We start from the raw sequence: 21,685 nt of genomic DNA, 5'->3' as shown, positions 1-21,685 counted from the left end.
AGCTCTTCATGAAATGATTGAATTATAAAACAGATGGCGTATTGGCAATAATTGGAGGGGAGAGAACGTTTTCAGATATCAACGTAAAACAAGTCTTTGCAAAGTCTATTCTGCATTGGGCGTGTTGAACCTAAATGACCCGTGAGCGTCTACTCGGAAGATAAGGTAATGTTCACTAGTTTAGACCGTTGGTGCGGGCACCCCTCGCCCTCACACCACACCAGACGCACACCACCACACAGCACTGTAAAAACATCCAATGAACGCGGGCTGCAGTAAAGCTGGTGTGTGGGCAAGCGTCAAACGGACAGGACCAACCTGAGGCAACGCAACCCCCCTCCTTCCCTCCCTCCCTCCCTCCCTTCCCACCTCCCGACCTGTGATCAGGCGCGACAACCTCATAGAACGGCCCCCGAAGGGTTAACTTAACCAGTCGGAACGGAAAGCCTTCTGGTGCACAATGGTGGGCAGATGGAACCTTGTCTTAAAACTCCCCAACTTCATTTCACACACAGCACTGTAAACAATCAGTTGTAGGTGAAGAACGCTCCCATTGCTAAAGAAACACAGGAGTATTTCTAAAATTTAAAAAAACCACAAATAATGCAGTTGGATTTCCACTGCTGCTCATTAAAGTGGGGGAACGTTCTGGAAACTGACCCGGCTAACCCTCAGTTAATTGTGGGTGGATATGTTAAAGACAACCTCAGTTCTTAGCCAGAACAAGTTGATTGATTGCCTTTTCCATTGAAAGCGTGGTGGCCGCTCGTTAATACCGCCAACTCTTGCTCTCCCCGCCGCCTCATTCCGTCTACACTGGGGGACTAGTCCCTCTTGTAGCCACCTACCCAAGCCGGTTGCAAAGTGCCCTCCCTTCCCTCCCTCCCTCTCCCTCCCTCTCCCTCCCTCTCCCCCCGTTCAGCTCCCCTCTCCTGGTCTGCTACTGGGATTGGAAGGTATTAAAAGCTCACAAGCCGTGATCAAACTGGCGATTTTAGATATAGCGTGCCTGGTGGATCTTAGTCAAACTCAACAGAAAAGTAGGAAGTTACCTTCTTTGTTGGTAGTTGAGTTTTTGACCTTGTCCCACGGTGCCATTTGCTTGTCGTCCTCCTGCGGGTCCATCATGGCCTTGTCGCTGGGCATGTACCAGGTAGAGTTATGCTCAGCCATTAGCGACTCAATTTCGATGGTGCTGATGGCGGCCTTGTTATTGTCCGTGCCACAAGCGGCCAACTCCGTGTCCCCGTTCTGACCGGGGCACTCGGCTTTCTTGTTCTTCATGGCGAGGGGCTGGTCCTCCGAGATGCTGAACTGCTGCCGCTGGAGTTGTATCTGTGCTTGCAGGATCTCCAGAGGGTGGACCTCGTCCTGCCCCGAGGTGCTGGTCGGTGTCCGAACCTGCTCGATGCCCGGGGGTTCCCGGGTGGCCAAAGCTGTCTGCTCCAGGCCCGGGGTTGGAGGTAGTGTTGGTGCCCAGCATGGAGTGTCCCATGGGCTTCAGGCCGTGCTCCACCCGCGGCAGCTTGGGCGAGCCGCTCATCAGTTGGCCGGCCTTGGGGAGGTTGTTGTCGGAGCTGGAGGACACCTCGTCCTCGTTGCCGTAGCCGGGCCCCACCTCGTCTGGGAAGTCCACATGCGGGGAGCTGCCGCCGGACTTGGCCGCGCTCTGGATGCCGCTGTCGAGGGAGGACATGAGGTCGGGTTGGTCAGGCAGCAGGAGGTCACTGCCTTTGGCCCATGATGGGGAGGTTAGGGACTTGTCCTGCGGGGTGCCACAGCCTCGCTCCCCCGCCAGGGTGGGCTGCTGACACGGGGGGCCGGGGCTCACCACCGGGTGGACGTTCTCGGCCGAGTACTTGTCGAAGTAGTTGCCCGGACTGACGTGGCCGCTGTCTCTTTTCCTCCTGCCCCTTCCTCTGCCCGTCTGCCCCTTGGCGTCGGCGGGGGCTGGTGCGGCCTCCAGCCCGTAGTTTGGGGACAGGTTACACTCTGGTTGAGCCGCTGGGCCCTGGGTCTGGGGGGCCCATCTTCCCGCTGCCGGACACCCCCATCTGGCTGCTCTGTACAGCGTTGCTCTGGAAGTATTCGGGCGCGTTGCCAGCGCCGCCGGCAGAGGCACCCCCTCCGGCCCCGGCTCCGGCCACTGCCCCACAGCCGCTGACCGGACCCCCGCCGGCTCCCACTCCCCCTCCCTCCTGCTCCGTCTGGCTCAAGCTTGCGCTTGCCGTCCGCCTGGGTCTTCTTGTTGAAGGTGACATTGAGATTGGGGGCGCCCAGGCTGGCGATCATGTTCTGGCAGGCGGTGGACAGAGCGGCCAGACAGCTCTGACCGTACATGGTGTTGTCCTTAGCCCCGGGTTTGCTGAACGAGCCCAGCGACAGGGAGCCGATCTTGCTCATGGAGGGTCGCTGGCCGCCCCCCCTGGAAGTCGGGCTGGCCCGGGTAGCCGCCGGGGGACGGGACCACCCCGGGGGGGTTAGTGTGAGGCCGGCTCGGCCCAGCGAAGGGGAAGCCCCCCTGCCCGCCCATCTGGGGGCCGGGGTAGTCTGCGGCGGCGGCCGCTCTCCTGTCGCCCGGGGCGTTGGGGAGGCCGATGCTGGGCCCCGGAGACTGCATCTGCGGCAGGCCCCCCATGGGACCCCCGTACTGGGCGTGGATGCCAGGCGAGTGCAAGCCCTGGACGTGGCCCTCGCTCGCCATCCTCATGGGCTCCTGCAAGGCCAGGCCGCTCCGCGCCGCCCTGAACAGCAGGCTCGACCCGTTCTGTTGTAGGTTCATCTGGACGGAGTCGTGGGGGCTTCCCTCTCCCCCTCCTCCTCCTCCCCCTCCGCCCCCCATCCTCCGCCCCAGCAGCTCCCCCGGGGGGTGGGGGCCCGGGGCCGGGAACCACGGGCTGTCTGGGGCCATGGACGGGTTCTGAGCGTCGAACCCGGGCATCCTTCCTCCTCCTCCTCCTCCGCCTCCTCCTCCTCCTCCTCCTCCTCCGCCGACCACTCCGTCCCCCTCGAAGCCCCCCTGCACCTGCCCGCCGTGCACCAGGCCGCTCGGCCCGGCGTCCCCGTGGTGGCCCATGGGCTGGAGGTCGGGCTGGCGTATGCGGTGGCGCTGGTTCCGTGACACCATCTGCTTGAACATCATCAGCATGTTGTGGCGCTGCTGCTGGTGGTGCTCGCTGCCCGGGTGTTGGAGAGGGGGCCCGGCCGGGAAACCCTCGGGGCCGGGAGGCGAGAACTCGGCGGGCAGCCCCTGGTAGGCGGCGGGGGCGACAGATGGTTGTCGAGGCCGGGGTTGTGGAGACCGTTGCCGCTCCAGTTGGAGCAGTTGTCCACGCCGTGGCTGTTGGCGAAGTCAAACCTGGCGCGTTTGGCCACGTTGAGATACGGGGCGTCAAAGTGTTGGAGCCGCTGGTTGGGTTGTTGTTGCTGCTGGACATTGAACATGGGCTCGCTGTACGGGTGCAGGTTCCTGTTCTCCAGCCGCTGGATGGGGTACTCGAAGGGAGCGTGTTGGGGCTGCATCATGTCCCCACTGTCCTGTGGCCCGCTGGGGGTGGAGGCACCGGGCTCTTGTCTGGGGATGGAGGGGGGGCAGGAGTTCTGTCGGCCCAACAAGCCGGACTGTTGCTGCTGCTGTTGCTGTTGTTGCTGGAGCTGCAGCGAGCTCCTGCCTCCGCCGGCCCCCGCCTCCATGCCCACCGGCATCTTGCGCGCGTTGCCCCGCCAAACCTCTCGTAGAAGACGCCGTGTTGCTGCGGAGGGTGAACTTTGCCCATGTTGACCATCCCACCGGTCCTGGGCACTGCCGGGCTGCCGGGGAAGCTGCTGCCACCGGGCACCTGCTGGCGGCCAGAGCCGTAGTGGGGTAGCTGTGCGCCCGGCTCGGAGGGGGAGAAGACGGGCATGTCGAAGTGAGGGTCGCCCTGGTAGTTATAGTCCATCGCGTCGACGGGCGGCTGTGTTGTGTGCAGTCGCCTCTGCTCCAGCGCTGGAGCCTCTGGAGGGGCAGACGAGGGCAGAGCGTGGAAGGAGGCGGCCCGGTTGGGAGACTGGTCTAGAGGGAGGCACGGCGTGTGGCTGGACGCTGGGGTATGGTGTTGGTTGTAGTCCGTCAGTGTGCCGGCTCTCCCGGGGCCGGCGGGCGGCTGCTGCTGTTGCTGCTGCTGCTGTTGCTGTTGTCCGAACGCCTCGCCTCCCCCTCCGCCCGCACTCTCCCCAATCCCGTCGTAGTTCTCCCCAAATCCGGGCGCCTGGCCGCTCAGTGGGTTACTGGGGTAGCCCGGAGCCGCCAACAGCCGACCCCCGTGTAGGCACGAAGGGCTGGGCTCCGACCCGCAGAAGGCGCCGCTGTACTGGTGGTGAGGGTGGGCGTGAGATTGATGGTGTTGGTGGCCGTTCGGGTAGTAAACGTGGGCCGCCGGGGCTGGGGCTTGGCTCTGGGGCTGTGGTTGTGGCGGTGGGGGCAGCTCCGAGTGGCCCCGCGGGTGGAAGGTGTACTGGTCGCCGCCAAGCCCCGGGCTCATGCCCATGGATAGCATCGGGGGCTCGCTCAGACCACTGATCCCCTGCTCTCCCATTGACGAGGAGCCTCCACCACCACCTGCCCCGCTGCTGCCGCTGGGGAACCCCTGCCCCTTGTAATGTGCCGACATCCCCAAGGCTGCCTGACCAAAGTTACGCTCCGCTCCTTGGCCACCGCTTCTGCTGAACTGATTCAGCCCGAACATACTTCCCGGAGCCCGGCTCAGTACGGCATGACAGCCCTGCCCCGGAGAGAGATATCTTCGCCACTCTCCAACACAGTGAAGGCAAAAGCACAGCGATTACAATGGTCTAAAATAGCCCAGGACAAGACGGACCACGAAAGTAGAGTGGGGTGTCAGGATTAAACAATCCGCTCGATCCAATGTCCGGGGACTATTTAGGTTTTTTTTTGTTGTTTAAATGCTTCAAATACAACGAGAAAGATTCGCGGCAAAACTCACCCTGGCCCGAATCACATTGCAAGTGCACTCTCTCAGTAATGTCACTCCAGCCTTCATGCTTGGTTCTTTACAAAACAAATAATAATTCTTGAGCTTTTGCTATTTGTTCTGAATTTCCCCACTCTGTCTCTCTGTCGCTCTCTGTCCTCTGGGTTGAGCAGGAGGAATGAGATCTGCCGGCAGTTCTGGGCTGTTGGATGGTGTTTCTCCCCTCTTGTTGTGTGTAGCGGTAGTCCAGAAGAGGAGACGCGGAGGGGGTAGGGGGTTAGAGCACTCACAGACCGCTCACGCCGGCTCCAAACTTGTAGACATCAGGACACGTCAAACCCTCCCGCCCCAGCGAGCTGTCGAGCGAGCAATCCCGGCTGTGATATTCCGCTGGCAGCTCTCGATCCTGTGCAACAAATGCTGGTCCGGAACACGCGGGCAAGTGTGAGGATTGCACAGACCGTCTCTCTCTCTCTCTCTCGCTCTCTGCCTCTGTCTGTGTGTCTGTGTGTGTGTGTGTGTGTGTGTCTCGATGGCTGGTGCTGGCGAGAGGTACACAGGCTGATCTCATCCCCCGGAAAGCCAGCAACAAGTTTGCATACTGCTGTCTGCAATCAATTGCAGCCATTATTCCTCCGCCAATCATTGGTACGCATGGTCCTGGTCACAGGGAGTGGCCTGGAGTTAAGGTGGACCAGCGGCTCGTCTCCTCCCTGCGGAGAGAGAGAGAGAGGGGGGGGAGAGGGGGAGAGGGGGGAGAGGGGGGAGAGGGGGGAGTGGGAGAGAGAGGGAGAGGGAGGGGGGGAGAGAGGGAGAGGGAGGGGGAGAGAGAGAGGGGGTGGGAGAGAGAGAGGGGGTGGGGGAGAGAGAGGGGGAGAGGGGGAGAGGGGGGGGTGGGAGAGGGGGGGTGGGAGAGAGAGGGAGAGGGAGGGGGGAGGGAGAGGGAGAGAGAGGGAGAGGGAGGGGGAGAGAGAGGGGGGAGAGAGAGGGGGTGGGAGAGAGAAAGGGAGAGGTGGGGAGAGAGAGGGGGTGGGAGAGAGAGAGAGAGAGAGAGAGAGAGAGAGAGAGAGAGAGAGAGAGAGAGAGGCACAAAGAGGAGAGGGGCACAAAATCGAGCCCTGGAGGGGGGGGGGGGGGTGAGGGGGGGATGAGCGGGGGAGATATGAGGGGGGAGATATGAGGGGGGGAGATATGGGGGGGGAGATATGAGGGGGGAGATATGAGGGGGAGATATGAGGGGGAGAAGGGGAGGGAAGAGATGGGGAGGAGAGAGATGGGGAGGTGAAGGGAGAGGGAGGGAGAGAGGGATGGGGAGAGGGATGGGGAGAGGGATGGGGAGAGGGATGGGGAGATGAGAAAGAGGGGAAAAGGAGTGCAGAGAGAGGGAATAATGGAAGAGGAAGGGGAGGGAGAGGGGGAAGGGGGAGAGGGTGAAGGGGAGGGGGGAAGGGGAGAGGGGAGAGAGAGGGGGAAGGGGAGAGAGAGGGGAAGGGGAGAGAGGCGGTGGGGGGGGGGGGTTATCTACAGAGTAGCATGGAATCTAGATTTGGAAACAAACTAGTCAGATAGGACTTATCAATGACTACATGCAGCAGCAGCAGCAGCAACTGGAACAATATTGCCCGACTGTAATCAGAATGGACAATGTTTTAAATAGCAGTGTCCGTCAATTTATACATTTCCCCCCTAAATTAAGAATCTGTTGGTGAAGGAAGTTGGAGGCTAGTTCGATTTAAACCAAAAAGAAGGAGGCTGCGTGTCGCGGCTTGGTTTAACAGAAGATTTCGTCCCCGATGTGTAAGACAAGAGCCGGAATTGCATTATGTTGTGTCTGTCCGCTTCCCACCTAGAATAGGGAATTAAATCGTTGTTAACGCTGTGAAACTCTTGGCGAGGAATTAATAACAATCTTCCCCCGAGAGTAGAAGAAGGGTGTCTCGTCGCCGTAGAGTGCAGTTACTATTTCAGTTTTAATCAAGTTATTACAATGCTTTCCCCCTCCTCCCCTCCCCCCACTTTTATTTTCCACATTTGATGAAGCCCCCTATAATTAAAAATATATTCCAAGCCCGGCGATGCCCCCCTTAAACAACCCCAATTAGACTTCGGGGGGGAACGGATGCAATTCTGTTGTGATGCTAAAATCAATAGTGCAATTTAATATCTCCTCACTTTATGAAATATTTATGCCAATAACCTCTTGTTAAAATGTTTAAACCTTTATGTGATCCGGGCGCGGAGTGGCAGAGGCTCGAAATTCATCCAGCGATTAGACAGACAGACAGACACAAGGCAAAAAGACTCTTCCTCGCCGCAAACCGCTCGTCCTCAGAGAACAGATTCCCTGCGAGCGGCCATTCGAACCCACCCTGGGTATCGCCGCCGAGGCTGCAACTTCAATATTTCCAGCTATTAATACAATAAAATTAAATGGCCATGAATTTAATACTCCCAGGTCTGCCCCGTTTATGTCTAGGTAAACATAATTAATTCTCCACAATGCACGCTCGGTTCTAAGTCAATCTCCCCCCTTCCCTCGGTTGCAAAACCAGACCAATATATATATTTTTTGTGTGTGGAAAGTTTATAAACGGCGAAGTTGTAATAACCCAAAGCCGTGTCCAAGAACCAGATGCGGAGGGTAGTTAATGTATGGTAGTGGGGTTTTATTTTGAACGAATCTATGTTCTGGTGTTATGGAATCCATGAAGCCGAAGCTAGTGATTAAATATTGATTCTGTGTAATTAGTTTTCATGCGGGCTATCCGCGTGGTGATGTTTTTAGGTATTGAGTAACAGCGTCGAAATGAACTTCGACACCGAAATTATTAGTTAGGATGTGACAGGCTGGGATAGATTTGAACGAATTTGCGTTGTGATCCAGCAGCGAGAAACAGATTCGGAATCAAACCTTTCCAAAGACGCCCATTATAAACCAGTTTTATTTATTTAGCGCTTAAGGTTTGATAGGGCGGAGAATGGTTTAAATACTTATCTGCGACCAATTGTGTAGAAATGTTTGTATTAAAATAATATGTATAGATAAATATATTAGCAAACCAACACCAAAATAAACAGTCTGCCGACACCGCAGGTGAACTCCATCCTTTGCCAGTTATAAATCACAAGAGTGGGATTTTTATTTAAAATATTAATTGTAAAACAGCCCTGAGAAGTTTAACTGCGATTCGTTCCTATCGATCAGAATTCTTAATTCCCCATTCATTCCCAACTCTTTCATTTACTATTGATGTAGCAACCCTAGGATATAGTTTGGGAGACGCAATGAACATAAATACTCGCATGTTGTTGTGCGTATTTAGCCGGGAGACAATTATAGGACAAAATCTATCTTTCCCTGTTTGTGGGGAGAGGCGCCGTTTGCTTGCTCCCACCCCCGCCCGCCCTCTTCTCTCGCACACAATGCGCCGGTCTCTCTGCCGTTCTAACACGGACACCAAGCTTTGCACACGTGAATATTGCCATCTTGTGGCATTCGTTGGAATACTCCAGAGAGAGAGAGAGAGAGAGAGATCTGATGTCTTCAAAACATGAAGGCGAGTAAAATAACGAGGCCTGGCATCAAGAAAGTGAAGCTCCATCATTTTATTTTAACACGAGTTGATGGTGTAGTTATGAAACATGCTGCCGCCTTTCTCATGGAGTCAGCATGCCCTTTTGTCCACTTGTCCATGCCACCAAGCCAAGCCAAGTTGGCATACTGGGTTAGTCCCCTTGGCCCGCATTTGGCCCATTCCCCTCTAAACCCTTCCAATCCATATAACTGTCCAAATGTATTTTACAAGTCACAATTTTATTCGCTTTTACAGCTTCCTCTGGCAGATTGTTCCAGATGCAGTCTATGCTCTGAGTGGAAAAAAAGATGCCCCCAAGAGGCCCCTCTTAAATTTCTCCTCTCTCACCTTAAGCCTGCGGCCTCCAGTTTTAGAATCCTCTACCTTGGGAAAAGACTGTGAACGTTCACTTGATCCATGCCTCACATGATCTTGTACACCTCAATAAGGTCACCCCTCAGCCTCCTACACTCCAAAGGAAAAAGTCCCAGCCGATCCAACCTCTCCCCATAACGCAAGCCCAGGTAACATCCTCCTAGCAAGATTACCAGTGTAAGCATTTTTCACCTGGGTACCCAAGATTTTTTTTAAGGGGCATTGACCTCTTGTTTGGGCAAGGGGTATCGCTAATACCTCAAATACGAGTCACCTCAAAACGGCAGCTCCCATCATCAGGAACCCACACCAACCTGGCCACACACTCATCTCACTCCTGCCATTGGGAAGGAGATTTAGGAGCCTGTAAACTGTAACTTCCAGGTTCAGGAACAGCTTCTTCCCTGCAGCCACCAGGCTCTTTAACATTACTACCTCCAAATAAGCTCTGAACTACATAGACTTGGGGGCACAGGTTTGGTCATTTCCCACTATTATTGTTTGTTTGTTTTTATATGTATGTATTTATGTACCGATCAGCCAAAACATTATGACCTGATGAGCCGAAACATTATGACCGCCTGAGTAATATGCTGTTGGTCCTCCGTGTGCAGCCCCATACGCAGCAGGGTGCACATGCACTGTGTATTATGACACATTCCTCCCGTGGCCACCATTAAAATTTTCTGTGACTTGTGTCACAGTAGACCTTCTGTCGGTTCGGACCTGATGGGATAGCCTTCGTTGCCCTCGCGCATCGATGAGCCTTGGGTGCCCAACACCCTGTCACCGGTTTGTGGTTTGTCCCTCCTCAGACCACCGTTGGTAGGTACTCACCACTGCTGACCAGGAGCACCCCACATACCTTGCCATTTCAGAGATGCTCTGACCCAGACGTCTGGCCATAACAATTTGGCCATAACAATTTGGCCTTTGTCAAAGTCGCTCAGGTCTTTACTCCTGCCCATTTCTCCTGCATCCAACACATTCACAAACTGACTGTTCACTTGCTGCCTAATATATCCCACCCCTTGACAGGTGCCATTGTAACAAGATAATCAATGTTATTCAATTTGCCTGTCAGTGGTCATAATGTTTTGGCTGATCGGTGAAAATATGTGTGTGACTCCACAACTAAGATCAACATTTTGTAAACAGTCGAACATCACAAAATGATGACCAATGGCACTAGTACAAGAACCTACTAACAGCATCTCATGCAAGGTAATGCAATTAAATCCTACAAGTATATTGGAGAGCAGTGCACCAATAACCTAGTCAGTGGCAGTCACTGGGGGGAGACCCAGTTCCACAAACACTCTCCACCCAAGAGGCAACAACCCACATCTTGATTGAGCTTTCACAGGCAAGGCTGTTTCCTGATTGGGAAAAGTAATTCATTGTGGTCCAATTATTAACTCAAAGCTGGGCCAAGGTGTGGGTGACGAAGGGCGACGATTGAAGCTGGGGTGAGGTATGAGTGAAGAGGGGCAATGAGTGAAGATGTGCCAAGGTATGTGTGAAGAGGGGAAATGAGCAAACCTGGGGTCACGTGTGAGTAAAGGGGGGGGGGGGGGGTGGAAGGATTCAGAGCTATCCATCGGAATTGATATGTGACTGATTTTTTTTTAAAGCAAAGGAAAAGTTATATCTGAAGGAACTTGTTAAGTTTGAGTGAGATGCTGGCAGGCATTTGGAGATTCTGCAGGAGGTTCTGCAGGAACTTTTTGCAGCCAGCACCTGCCCACGGGCACAAGGGAGGAAGCTGCAGAATGACCTTGGGCACAATTTGTACGCAGGTGAACACTGGCAGATTAATTTTAATGCGGTAAATTTAAAATGCCAAGTGGTACCCAGAGAAAGAAAAATGTAGACTACACCTTTCTCACAAAGCAGAGACAAGGGTAAAAAGGCCACGAGGTCTCTGCAGATGTAACGTGTAACATGTCCAAACAAAACAGAGGGCTGATCAACAAAGCCTGCACGATGTTAGCTAGAGAGTGAAAATGCAGCTAATACTCAGCAGGTCAGGCAGTACGTGGGGGGGGGGGGGGGAGGAAGAAGCAGAGTTAATGCAAAATGAAAGTTAATGAAAGGTCACAGCTTAAGGATAAGGGGGAAGTCTTTTAGAACCGAGATGAGAAAACATTTCTTCACACAGAGAGTGGTGAGTCTGTGGAATTCTCTGCCACAGAATGTCGTTGAGGCCAGTTCATTGGCTATATTTAAGAGGGAGTTAGATGTGGCCCTTGTGGCTAAAGGGATCAGGGGGTATGGAGAGAAGGCAGGTACAGGTTACTGAGCTGGATGATCATATTGAATGGCGGTGCAGGCTCGAAGGGCCGAATGGCCTACTCCTGCACCTATTTTCTATGTTTCTATGTTTCTATGCTGAAAATCTGAGATAGAAATAGTAAACACTGGAAACAATCGGCAGGTCGGGCGGCATCTATGGAAGAGATACAATTGTGATGACGGGGCCCCAACATGAAACTTTCAATCTGTTTCTCCTTCCGTAGAGGTGACAAACCTGCTGAGAGTTGTTTCCAGGGATAGGCACAACAAACTGGAGTAACTTAATGGGTTAGATAGAATCTCTGGAGAAAAGGAATAGGTGGCGTTTTGGGTCAAGACCGTTCTTCAGACTGAGAGTCAGGGACACAGAGTTTCTAGGATTTTTTTCTTTTTTTATCTGAGTTAACTCAAAACTCTGATGAAAGATCATCAAAAATATTAGAGTTAATCATGTTTAATTAGTACGGGTGTCAGGGGTTATGGGGAGAAGGCAGGAGAATGGGGTTAGGAGAGATAGGTCAGCCATGATTGAATGGCATAGACTTGATGGGCCGAATGGCCTAATTCTACTCCAATCACTTATGTTCGTCTCTGCATAGATGCTGACTGACTCGCTGAATATTTCCAACATTCTCCATTTTTATTTCATATTTTAGCATCTGTACTTTTTGCCTTTACTTTTCATAATACCCTCAACACTGGAGAACATAAGTGAGTTTGGATGTTGAGTTAGTTCCAGGAAATGGCAAAGACTAGAGGGCACAGCTTTAAGGTGAGAGGGGGAATGTTTAAAGGAGATGTGCATGGCAATAATTTTTACACAGAGGGTGGTGGGTGCCTGGTGCGTGCTGCCAGGGGCGGTGGTGGTATGATAGTGGTGTTTAATAGGCTTTTAGATCGGCACATGGATATGCAGGGAATGGAGGGATACGAATCATGTGCAGGCAGAGGAGATTTAGTTTAATTGGCATCATGTTCGCCATGGATATTGTGGGCCAAAGGGCCTGTTCCTGTGCTGCTCTGATCTATGTTCTGTATTCTATGAAATAATGGAGGCATAATACCACCAGAAGTCACAAGCTTGTTTCTTAGTTGGTGGACTGAGTTATGAAGAAAGACCGACCAGAGAAACATAAGCTTTCAAATGTAGAAGTGTCTGGAAAGTGAGTTCGTTATTTGGAATTGTTAATGGTGCATTGAAACTTAGATCACGACGTTAATTTAAATTCAAACATAAAACTTTATGATTGCTGGAAGTCTTTTGCAAGAACAAGAGTTGCTTAACTATTCAGCAATTCAGGCAGCACTTTTGGAGAGAAAATGTATTTCATACTAATCCTAAACTAGGGTACTGTCTGGTTCACCTCTACCATGGACATTGGAACTGAAGAGCAACAATGCTGAGAACTATATTCTGCACTCTGCATCTTCTACCTATTGTACTTGAGCTGGATTTGATTGTACTTATGCATAGTATTATCTGATTTAATTGGATAGCATGCAAAACAAAGCTTTTCACTGTACCTTGGCACACATGACAATAAAAAAAACCTAAACCTAAACTTAAGTCAATGGTCTTTTTTTTGTTAGAATCTGGACAGGTTGGAAAGGTAGCAACTATAAGCACACAGAGAGATACAAGGACTCAGGGGGAGGTGGGACGTCGGAGAAGTTGGAGAAACAATGGTGCAAGGCAGCAGGGAAGGGGAACAGGGAAGGTGAGTAAGGGGCTGCAGAGAGGGATGGGTGGTGGAGCTTCTGCCTCACAGCTCCAGATGCCCAGGTCCAATGCTGACCTCTGGTGAGAGGTGCAATGGCAGGAAGGCTAGCTATTTGATTTGTTCACCTTCCCTGTCGAATGTTAACATGGACAATTGTGGCCACGCCAATTACTGCGTGGAACTCAAGAGGAGAAAGGAGGAGTGACATCTCGGATCTTCACGATAAAAGCATTCAGCAATTCACAGGACAATCGAACTGAACCAAGAAAGCAGTATTTGATGCACTTGCACTAAACATTGTTCCCTTTATCCTGTATCTCTACACTGTGGACGGCTCAATTGTAATCATGTACTGTCTTTCCACTGACGAGATAGCACGCAACAAAAGGCTTTTCACTGTACCTCGGTACACGTGACAATAAACTAAACTAAACTAAACTAAACAGTCATCCCTATACGCTATCTTCCTCGCATTCCAACAGCACCAGAAATTCAGCAAGAGAATAGAAAGGCATTTTCCAGTGTATGGTATTATTCAATTATAATATTACATTATATTACACATTAAAAAATGCAATATATAGAGCCCCACTTTAATTTTGTATATAGTTCTGGTTTACCTACGTAAGCAAGATGTTACTTGTCATACAGGGAGCACCAGAGATTCACCAGCTTGGTTCCTGATATGTAGGGGCTTGACCTGTGAGTGATTGATCAGATTGGGCCTCTTCTCACCGAGTCACAGTCATCCAACATGGAAACGAGCCCCTCCTCCCAACTCTTCCATGCCGATCGAGATGCCTCGTCTAAGCTAGTCCCACATGGCTGCATTTGGCCCATATCCCTCTGAACTTTTCCAACGTGTTGAGTTTCAGGTAACGAGAGGTGATCTCGTTAGCTCGTGCAAAGATCTGATGGGGTTAGACAGGGGAGAAGCAGGGGTGATGTATTTCCAGCCAGGGTGTCTGGAACCATGGGTTACAGTCACAACGTAACTGGAACCAGTTGGCCATTCCACACTCCAAAAATATTTCACTCAAAGGTCAACATCTTTGGAATTCTCATTGCCGGAGAGATGAGGAGAAGTTTATTTAGGACAGAGATTGATAGATGTTTGGATATTAAGGGAATAAAGGGGATATGAGGTTGGTGGAGCACAGTGAACGCTGCCTGAGGCAAAGACCAATGATGATCTTACTCAACAGTGGTCATGGCAAGAGAAGTCAAATCAGTCTAGTTTATTGTCATGTGTACCGAGGTACAGTGAAAAGCTTTCGTTGCGTGCTATCCAGTCAGTGGAAAGACCATACATGATTACAATCGAGCCATTTACAGTGAATAGATACATGATAAGGGAATAACGTTCAGTGCAAGGTAAAGCCAGTAAAGTCCAATCAAAGATAGTCCAAGGGTCACCAATGAGGTAGATAGTAGTTTAGGACTGCTCTCTAGTTGTGGTAGGATGATTCAGTTAGCTGATAACAGCTGGCAACTCTGCCGCTGTTTCTCATGTTATTGATATTTTATATGTATTATTACAGCACAAAGCTCAAACACCAATGATGTTAAATTGTGCTCCATCCCCAGATCCCAGCCATGTTCAACCATTAACTCAGGTTGATAAGAGCAAAGCTCAATAACAGCTAGCACAGAGAGTTAGCACTGGGGTGACATTGACTTACTGCTGCCCTCGAGACGGGGAAGTCGCACACATCGCCCATCCTCATGGGAATGCCTGCCGCCTGTCACACCGTTGCTAGGCAAGTGCCAACATCAGTGGCAGCGCAGGATACCCGTCGCCTCACAGGCAGTGGCTCGAACCCAGCCTCACCGCCGTTCACTCTTCCTGGCGAGAACAACCAGGAAAATAGAAACAAACCGAAGCCACCCGAGACGGTCCCTCAGAAATCAACAGGCAGTAAAACAAAATCCTCGCGGCGTCAGGAATGTGAGATGTGTGCCAGAGCGTGGAGTAAATCCCCGGCTCTGCCAGGTGTCTGTGGTCATTCCAGCTCTCTCAGCAGATGTCATCCGTTCCTCTGGCCAGTCAGCCTCCAGCTTCTTCGGCAGCAGCCACTGAGTTATGGCTCTCAAGGAGAAATGGGCAGAGTCGCAGCATTCACCCCCACCCCCCCTCCCACCCCTCACAAAAACTAAACACTGTGAAACATTGCCAACATCTTACTTAATAGAAATGGAATTTGTCTCATAATGTCAGTACAAATATGTGATTCTGCTTGCCTGACTTCAGAGTTAAACCTGGAATTTTCGATTTAAGAATTCCTGTACAAGACATTGGTGAGGCCGCATTTAGAGTATTGTGCTCAGTTCTGGGCACGGCGTTATAGGAAAGATGCTGTCAAGCTGGAAAGGGTACAGAGAAGATTTACGAGGATGTTGCCAGGGTTGGAGGGTGTGAGCTACAGGGAGAGGGTGACTAGGCTGGGACTTTATTCCTTGGAGCACAGGAGGATGAGGGGTGATCGTATTGAGGTGTACTGTATAAAATCACGAGGGGAGTAGATCGGGTAGATGCACTTGCCCAGAGTAGGTGAATCAAGGATCAGAAGACCTCAGTTTAAGGTGAAGGGGAAAAGATTTAACAGGAATCTGAGGGGTAACGTTTGCACACAAAGGCTGGTGTGTGTATGGAACAAGCTGCCAGAGGAGGTAGCTGAGGCAGCGGCTATCAAAGCATCCAAGAAACAATTTGACAATAGCACAGGTTTGGAGGGATAGGGACCAAATGCGGGCAGGTGGGACTATTGTAGCTGGAACACGTTGGCCGGTGTGGGAAGGTTGGGCCGAAGGGCCTGTTTCCACGCTGTATCACTCTATGACTCAAGCCGAACTTTGGTATGACACAAACTGCTGGAGTTACACAACAGTTACCCGACCGATTGCAACCCCCAACCCCCCCACCCCACCCCCCACCCCCCCAACTTTCTATGTACTTTCTGCCACAAACATCAGCAGTCCTATCTCCAACAAGCGGCATTTTGATTTTATATCGTGCTGTATTTAAACCAGTCCGGTGGTAAATGAAGTGTTTTCACTGACAGCACCGCTCAGCCCTGTGCAGCAGTCTTACATATCAATGAACGGCTGGCTGTCCAACATCTTAATCAGTCATCGGTTGGGCTTCACAACTGTAAAAGTGGCCTTGAAGAGGTGCCTGGACACTCTGTGGATGGGATAGTTCTCAGTCTGAGGCAATTCCTTTGTCACCTCACATTGCTTACTCACTAGTTACAGGTAACATTATTCACAAAATGCTGGAGTAACTCAGCAGGTCAGGCAGCATCTCAGGAGAGAAGGAATGGGCGACGTTTCGAGTCGAGACCCTTCTTCAGACTAGTTACAGGTAACATGTGACATGTTCAGGAGAAAGCCAGAATAACAGATTATTCAACGTTTTCGATTTTCTTCACTTTTTTATTGTTGTTACTTTCCCCTCTTTCCTTGGAAGCTGATATCGCCGTCTGTGTGCAGAAACTATCGCTAAATATTTCACCGTACGTGCTCCACAATAATTGTCAACACCGGTGCCCTGCAAGGTGTGCGTTCTCAGTCCTCCACTAAACCCTCTCTACACCCACGACTGTGCGGCCAAATTCGGCTCTAATTCCATCTACAGGTTTATGGACACCACCACTGCGATGGGACGATTCGTGAACAATGACGAGGAGGAGTACAGGAAGGGGATGGAGAACACAGTGACATGGTGTTAGGGCAATAACCCCCTCCCTCCCCCCCCCCCCCCACACACACACACACAATGTCAGCAAGACGAAGGGAAGGAGCTGGTTATTGACTTCATGAAGCATGGTGGAGTACCATGCATCAATGGTGGGGAAGTGGAAATGGTTGAAAAGCTTCAAGTTCCTTGGCGTTAATATTACCAATGATCTATCACACATCATTGCAACAGCCAAGAAGGCACACCAACACCTCTACTTTCTGAGGAGACTGAGGAGATTCAGCATGCCTCCAGTGACTCTTACAAACCTCCACAGATGCACTGTGGAAAGCACACTGTCAGGTTGCATCACCGCTTGGTCGAGGAACAGCTCTGCCGAAGGCCGCACGAAATTGCAGAGAGTTGTAGACATGGCCCAGTCCAATACACAGCCCAGACCTCCCACCATTGACTCAGTCCACACTTCACGCTGCATTGAAAACGCAGCCGACATAATCAAAGACCTGTCCCTGCTCCAGGCATTCCTCCTTTTCCCCTCTCCCTTCCGGCAGAAAGTACAATAGTTCGAAAGTGCGCACCACCAGACTCAGGAACAGCTTCTTCCTCCCTGTTATCAGGCTTCTGAACATTTCTTCCACAAGTTAGGGAGCTGTCCGATTCACCTTTACCCCATTGCCGATATTGGACTTTGTCTTTTGAACTGATGTGCTACGACGTGCTACAATGCTGAGAACTATATTCTGCACTCTATATCTTCCGCTTTGCTCTGTCTATTGTATTTAAGTTTGACTTGATTGTATTTATGCATGGTATTATCTGATCTGTTTGGATACCATGCAAAGCAAAGCTTTTCAATGCACCTTGGTACATCTGACAATAGTAAACCCAAACCTAACCATTACCCCGAGAGTTCTTGCTTCATTTGTGAGCTTGGACTATTTTGCAGTGGAGTGTTCGTCACATGGAACCTAATCTCACCTGAACATAAGGTCATAAGGTCATAAGTGATAGGAGTAGGCCATCAATTCAGCCCATCAAGTCTACTCTGCCATTCAATCATGGCTGATCTATCTCTCCCTCCTAACCCCAATCTCCTGCCTTCTCCCCATAACCTCTGACATCTGTACTAATCAAAAATCTATCTATCACTGCCTTCAAAATATCCACTGACTTGGCCTCCGCAGCCATTCGTGGCAAAGAATTCCACAGATTCACCACCCTCCGACTAAATAAATGTATCCTCATCTCCATCCTAAAAGAACGTCCTTTAATTCTGAGACTATGACCTCTAGTCCTAGATTCTCCCATCAATGGAAACATCCTTTCCAAATCCACTCGTTCCAAGCCTTTCACTTTCATTGTATTTATGCATGATATTATCAACCTGTTTGGATACCATGCAAAGCAAAGCTTTGCAATGTACCTCGGGGTACACGTGACAATAATAACCATTACCGTGACAGCTCTTGCTTCATTTGCGAGCTTGGACTATTTTCAGTTCGTCACAGGGTGCCTAATCTCACCTGATGTACGTGTACACTGAATTATCAACGAGTCATTAGTTATAATCACAACTGTGACACTCTCCCAGTACTGTCAGCCTCCATTCATGGCGAGGTGGCAGTTTTCATAACACCGATGCTCCTCAGAGCGGAGATGTGCACTGCTTATGAGACTTGTGGAATAGCATATCGAGCTTCAGCTTGGTGGTAAGAATAGGAAGGCAGATTATTATCTGAATGGTGTCAAGTTAGGAAAAGGGGACGTACAACGAGATCTGGATGCCCTATGCATCAGTCACTGAAAGGAAGCATGCAGGTACAGCAGGCAGTGAAGAAAGCCAATGGAATGTTGGCCTTCATAACAAGAGGAGTTTAGTATAGGAGCAAAGAGGTCCTTCTGCAGTTGTACAGGGCCCTAGTGAGACCACACCTGGAGTACTGTGTGCAGTTTTGGTCTCCAAATTTGAGGAAGGATATTCTTGCTATTGAGGGCGTGCAGCGTAGGTTTACTAGGTTAATTCCCGGAATGGTGGTACTGTCATATGTTGAAAGACTGGAGCGACTAGGCTTGTATACACTGGAATTTAGAAGGATGAGAGGGGATCTTATCGAAACATATAAGATTATTAAGGGGTTGGACACGTTAGAGGCAGGAAACATGTTCCCAATGTTGGGGGAGTCCAGAACCAGGGCTATAGTTCAAGAATAAGGGGTAGGCCATTTAGAACGGAGATGAGGAAAAACTTTTTCAGTCAGAGAGTTGTAAATCTGTGGAATTCTCTACCTCAGAAAGCAGTGGAGGCCAATTCTCTGAATGCATTCAAGAGAGAGCTAGTTAGAGCTCTTAAGGATAGCGGAGCCAGCGGGTATGGGGAGAAGGCAGGAACGGGGTACTGATTGAGAATGATCAGCCATGATCACATTGAGTGGTGGTGCTGGCTCGAAGGGCCGAATGGCCTACTCCAGCACCTATTGTCTATTGTCTATTGTCTAATCCCTAATTCCTCACCCGTTAATGAACAGCAGCTTCAACAAGTTCTTTAGATACAAAAGCAAAACACTTGGGTTGCTGAAAATCCAGACATGGAAATGTTTAACACAAAGTGCTGGAGTAACCCAACGGGTCAGGCAGCATCTCTGGAGGACATGGATAGATGACGTTTTAGGTCGGGACCCTTCTTCAGACAGTTCATGTTCTTTTTGTAAACCAGCATTTGCAGTTCCTTGCGTCTAAATGTTTGACACATTCAGCAGGTTAGACACCGAATGACAAATAAAGCTCTGTTGAACTGTTGAACTGTTGAACTGTTGAATCTGTTATAGGTCATAAGCTCATACGTTATAGGAACAGAATTAGGCCATTCGGCCCATCAAGTCTACTCCGCCATTCAATCATGGCTGATCTATCTTTTCCTCTCAACCCCATTCTCCTGCCTTCTCCCCATAACCCCTGACACCCATATAATCAAGAATCTGTCAACCTGCCAAGTACAAAGTACCAGGTTCTCCCATCATTTTCAAAGGCAGAATATATCACCACACCAACATATTCAAGGTTAAAGACAGCTAAGGGTCGGAAATACTCACAGTTCTGAATCAGAAGATATCTCGATCAGGAGTCCTTCCCAGGACTTAGGCTCATGACTTCCTGAGAAAAGTTGCTTTGCCGTTTGGAGATTGCTGTTAGTAGGAGCCGGCTGTGCACACATTAGTCTCACCTGAGTGCATTCACATGAGTAGTTCACCATAAAACGCTTCTAAACTTCCTGAAGTTAGGAAGTCGTGAAGTCGTTATTTTCCGTGAAATTTTCAGCTGATATTGCAAAGATTCGAAGCATCATAACATGAAAGATAAATAAATTAAAGTTAGATCACAGACGACTAATAATTTTTTTTAATTTTTTTTAAATTTTATTTTTTTTAAAGCATATGTACAAATAGAAATTAAAAAACACATTTGTTACAGAGTTCTTATATAGCTTCAATTTAAAATTTTTAAAGAGAGAAAATAAAAAAAAATAATATAAAGAAGAAAGGAAAAAAAAAGAAGAAAAAAAACAAAAAAAAAACTATAAACTATTGGGAAGAGAGAATAAGAGGATTAAAAAAAAAGATATAACTATAAAAATTAAAGGGAGTAGATCCGGGAGAAATAATTTAGTTTTAGTTTAAGCGTGGAAACAGGCCTTTAGGCCCGCTGGGTCCACACCGACCATCGATCACCCGTTCACACAGGTTCTATGTCACCCCACTTTCACATCCAATGCCAATATACTAGGGGCACTTAACAGAGGTTATTTGACCGACAAGCTCACACGTCTGTGTGGGGTGTGCGAGGAAACCGGAGCAACCCGGAGGAAACCTATGCGGTCACACAGGGGGAACATGCAAACTCCACACAGACAGCACTCGGGGTCAGGATCGAACCCGGATTTCTGCCACTGCGGGGCAGCAAGCAGCTCTACCCGCTGTGCCACTATGCTGCCCATAAAAGGCTCTCTTACAGGATTTGATCAGTATTGACTCTTTACATTTGTATGTACCTCAAGAGTCAAGACTGTTTTATTGTCATGTGTCCCAGATAGAACAATGAAATTCATACGCTGCAGCACAACAGGATATGTAAACATAGTACACTGTAAACAATATTAAAAACGAGAGAGAAAAAAACCTCAGTGTGTATATACACATACCCTCAAGTACACACACATATATATATCCATATACATATACATATACACATATATATATTTATTTTTTATTTATATATTTTTTTCTTGCGTATGTGTGTGTATGTCTATATATATATATATATTAAAACATACACACACATACTCAAAAAACATAGTTACGAAAGCTTTTCACTGTGCCTGTCACTGTACACGTGACAATAAACTAAACGAACTCGTTATTTTAAGGTCATCACCAGCCTAATGTCTAAGCCTTGACTTGAGTCGGTTTTAAATGTTTGTTGTCAAGTAAACAAACTGGGAGGTTAACAAAATCTTAAATGTTGTGCGGTAAAGTATAAATACCTGGCTATTTGCCATCTTCCACGTACAATCCCCTCAGATGGAATGTTGTCTCTAGAATGGATTATCCTAAAGGCCGAGTATTTACGATGAATAGAGTTGTTCCACTCTATTGTCTATCAATCTGCATATATTAACATTTCAAATCAACTCTTCCAGCTACCAGAACAACTTTGACTTAATTGGGTGCTCAATAAAGCTACTCAGTGCATTACCACAGAGAATGTGAAGGCCTGCACAATGAATATGGGTGAAAAAAATACCTTCCGCTTTAATTATTTTAACAGAAAACGTTTTCATGCTGACGTTAAAATGCCCGATGCATAACACAAGTCTTGGGCATTTCTTTCCCTTCTCTCAAAACTGTACCGTCTGCGATCTGTTAGTTCTGCACAGCCGGGGACTCGAACCTGTGACCTTCCCAGACTGCACAGGTTGGTTTCCCAATGTATAAAACAGCTGAACCATCGAGGGATTCGGTCTTCTTCCTCTGTTGTCTTACATTCAAAAAT

General features: G+C 49.5%; 1 protein-coding gene across 1 annotated transcript in view; it reads right to left on the bottom strand.

Annotated features, from left to right (window-relative positions):
• LOC144605868 (transcriptional activator MN1-like) overlaps positions 1 to 5,585 on the bottom strand; it is a 115,798-nt gene extending 110,213 nt beyond the window's left edge. The window contains 7 exon segments of the mRNA XM_078421496.1: positions 1,053 to 1,416; positions 1,418 to 2,026; positions 2,028 to 2,216; positions 2,218 to 2,424; positions 2,426 to 3,264; positions 3,267 to 3,722; positions 3,725 to 5,585. Coding sequence (XP_078277622.1) covers positions 1,053 to 1,416; positions 1,418 to 2,026; positions 2,028 to 2,216; positions 2,218 to 2,424; positions 2,426 to 3,264; positions 3,267 to 3,722; positions 3,725 to 4,727 — 3,667 coding nt within the window. The 5' untranslated portion in view covers positions 4,728 to 5,585.
• Between the last annotated feature and the right edge of the window lie 16,100 nt (positions 5,586 to 21,685).

Source organism: Rhinoraja longicauda, chromosome 25, assembly GCF_053455715.1.
Source record: "Rhinoraja longicauda isolate Sanriku21f chromosome 25, sRhiLon1.1, whole genome shotgun sequence".
Lineage (NCBI taxonomy): Eukaryota > Metazoa > Chordata > Chondrichthyes > Rajiformes > Arhynchobatidae > Rhinoraja > Rhinoraja longicauda.
This window is presented reverse-complemented; position numbering and strand designations above follow the sequence as displayed.